Source organism: Cebus imitator, unplaced genomic scaffold (genome assembly GCF_001604975.1).
Source record: "Cebus imitator isolate Cc_AM_T3 unplaced genomic scaffold, Cebus_imitator-1.0 Scaffold274, whole genome shotgun sequence".
Lineage (NCBI taxonomy): Eukaryota > Metazoa > Chordata > Mammalia > Primates > Cebidae > Cebus > Cebus imitator.
In genome coordinates this window covers 842739-845392 of record NW_016107589.1, presented here as the reverse complement: position 1 = coordinate 845392, position 2654 = coordinate 842739, and the positions used below count along the sequence as shown (strand labels likewise).

General features: G+C 41.6%; 1 protein-coding gene across 1 annotated transcript in view; it reads right to left on the bottom strand.

The window, feature by feature from the left end:
• The window catches only part of LOC108284263 (bromodomain-containing protein 8-like), a 10324-nt gene that overhangs the window by 4803 nt on the left and 2867 nt on the right, over positions 1 to 2654 (bottom strand). Inside the window, exon 3 of the mRNA XM_017500946.2 lies at positions 1932 to 2089. Coding sequence (XP_017356435.2) covers positions 1932 to 2089 — 158 coding nt within the window. The remainder of the gene's footprint in view (positions 1 to 1931; positions 2090 to 2654) is intronic.

Genomic DNA, 2654 nt, shown 5'->3' with positions numbered 1-2654 from the left:
AAAAAAAAAGATGGAAAAAGAAGAGAAAAAGAAAGAAGAAAAATAAAGATTTTAAAATGTGTTCTTTATTCCTATAATTATCTATAGAAAGATGAGACAATTATATAAACCAGAGTTGTTCAATCTTTTGGCTTCCCTGGGCTGCATTGGCAGAATAAGAATTGTCTTGTACCACACATAAAATTAAAATACACTAACGATAGCTAATGAGCTAAAAAAAAAAAAAAGTCTGTGCATAAATCTCATAATGTTTTAAGAATTTGTGTTGGGCTGCATTCAAAGCTGTGCTGGGCTGCAGGCTGGGGATTAGACAAGTTTGATATAAACAATTCCCTAAAATACATGAAAGAGAAACAAAGATCACGAACTTCAAAATAATGTTTTTCTTTTCCTTTTTTTCTTGTTTTGTTTTTTGAGACAGGGTCTTGTTCTGTTATTCAGGCTGTGCAGTGATATGATCGTAACTCACTGTAACCTTCACCTCCTGAATTCAAGCAATCCTCCTGCCTTGGCCTCCTGTATAGCTGGGACTATAGGTGCATGCCACCATACCCAGTTAATTTTGTTTATTTTTTGTAAAGATGAGGTTTCACTATGTTACCCAGGCTAGTCTCAAAATCCTGAGCTCAAGTAATCCTCCTGCCTCAGCCTCCCAAACTGCTGAGATTACAGTTATGAGCCACTGCACCTGGCCTAATTTTTTTCTTTTAAAAAATATTTCTTCTACATAAAAATAATTTTCCATTTCAAGTTCATAAAAGCTATTTTAATATTTTAAAAAGAGATATTGTTTGGGCCAGGCACAGTGGCTCATACCTGTAATCCCAACACTTTAGGAAGCTGAGGCAGGAGGATCACTTGAAACCAGGGGTTCAAGACAAGCCTGGGCAACATGGTGTACAAAAAATAAAAAATCAGCTGGGTGTGGTGGCCCATGCCTGTAGTCCCAGCTACCTGGAAGCCTGAGGTAGGTGGATCCCTTGAGTCTGGGAAGTCAAGGCTGCAGTGAGCCATGATTGTGCCCACTGCATTCCAGCCTGGGTGATGGAGCTAGACCCTGGGTCTATTTAAGGAAAAAAAAAAAGAAGGCCGGGCATGGTTGCTCACGCCTGTAATCCCAGCACTTTGGGAGGCCAAGGCGGGTGGATCATGAGGTCAGGAAATAGAGACATCCTGGCCGACATGGTGAAACCCTGTCTCTGCTAAAAATACAAAAAAAAAAAAAAAAAAACCTGGACATGGTAGCTACTCGTGAGGCTGAGGCAGGAGAATTGCTTGAACCCAGGAGGCAGAGATCGCAGTGAGCCAAGATCGAGCCACTGCACTACAGCCTGGGTGACAGTGCAAGACTTCGTCTCAGAAAAAAAAAAAGCAGCATAGTTTGTGTGTTAGGCATAGTTTGTATAATATTAGCTCTATCACCAGGCTGGAATGATACAGACTAGGCTAAAGTACAGTGGCACAATCATGGCTCACTGCAGCCTTGACCTTCAAGCGATCCTCCCACCTCAGCCTCCAGAGTAGCTGAGACTATAGGCAAGTGACTCCATATGTGGCTATTTTTTTTTTAAATTTTAATTTTTGTTTTGTAGAGGCAGGGTCTCCCTCTGTTGCCCAGGCTTCTCTCGAAGTCCTAGGATCAAGGGATCTTCCTGCCTTGGCCTCTCAAAGTGCTGAAATTACAGGTGTGAGACACCACACCTGGCCTTGAAAGACAGTCCTAATGTTGATGAAACAGATTTGTTTTGTAACAAGAGAACTTGTAGACTTCTATTTATATGGTGTTTAAATTATATTTAATTCTATTTTCGTGTGTTTTCCAACTCTAATTTTCTTTAACTTATAAAAGCAATCCATTTCATGATTCAAATAGGCATAAACAGAAGTAGAAGTATGAATCTTAACAAACTTGGATGAAAGTCTATGCTTACAGCTTTGAGGAGGTAGCATGGCTGAAAAATATATCCACCAAGGGAGTCTCCTTAATGTTAAAGGCATCATCACAGTCGCCTGAAGGGGGCTGATCTTCCATCTCTGACACATGTACTTCACCCTGGTCCTCCTCTTTGGATTCTTGCTGAGCCTCCCCCTGGAAATGACAGGAAACACAGGAACCTTTAGAAAGAGATTTACTATCTGCACAATCATTTTACTTGCATAGAGTAAATGAAGGCTGCCCTTAAGGTGAGAAGAGGTCAAGTATATAAAGCTACAAAAGAAATTAAAGAAAGCTGACTTAACAAGACCTAAGTCAATGAGTTATTGGTAACAATCTTGCTGGAGGACTTTGACTCTGCGCCACCCACCTCCACCCAAATGGAAAAGCATTATTTGCCCAATTCTCATTGGATTCTTTAAAAACCATCATGATCACCTGTGGCCCTGGAGTTAACTACTCTAGCTAATAGGTAATTTTGTTTTTTGAGACAGGGTCTTACTGTGTTGCCCAGGCCGGAATGCAGTGTCATCATCATGGCTCACTGCAGCCTCTAACTCTGGGCCCCCCTTGAGACTCCCAAGTAGCTGGAACTACAGGTACATGCCACCATACCTGGCTAATTTTTTTTTTTTTTTTGAGACAGAGTTTCACTCTTGTTACCCAGGCTGGAGTGCAATGGCGCGATCTCGGCTCACCGCAACCTCCGCCTCCTGGG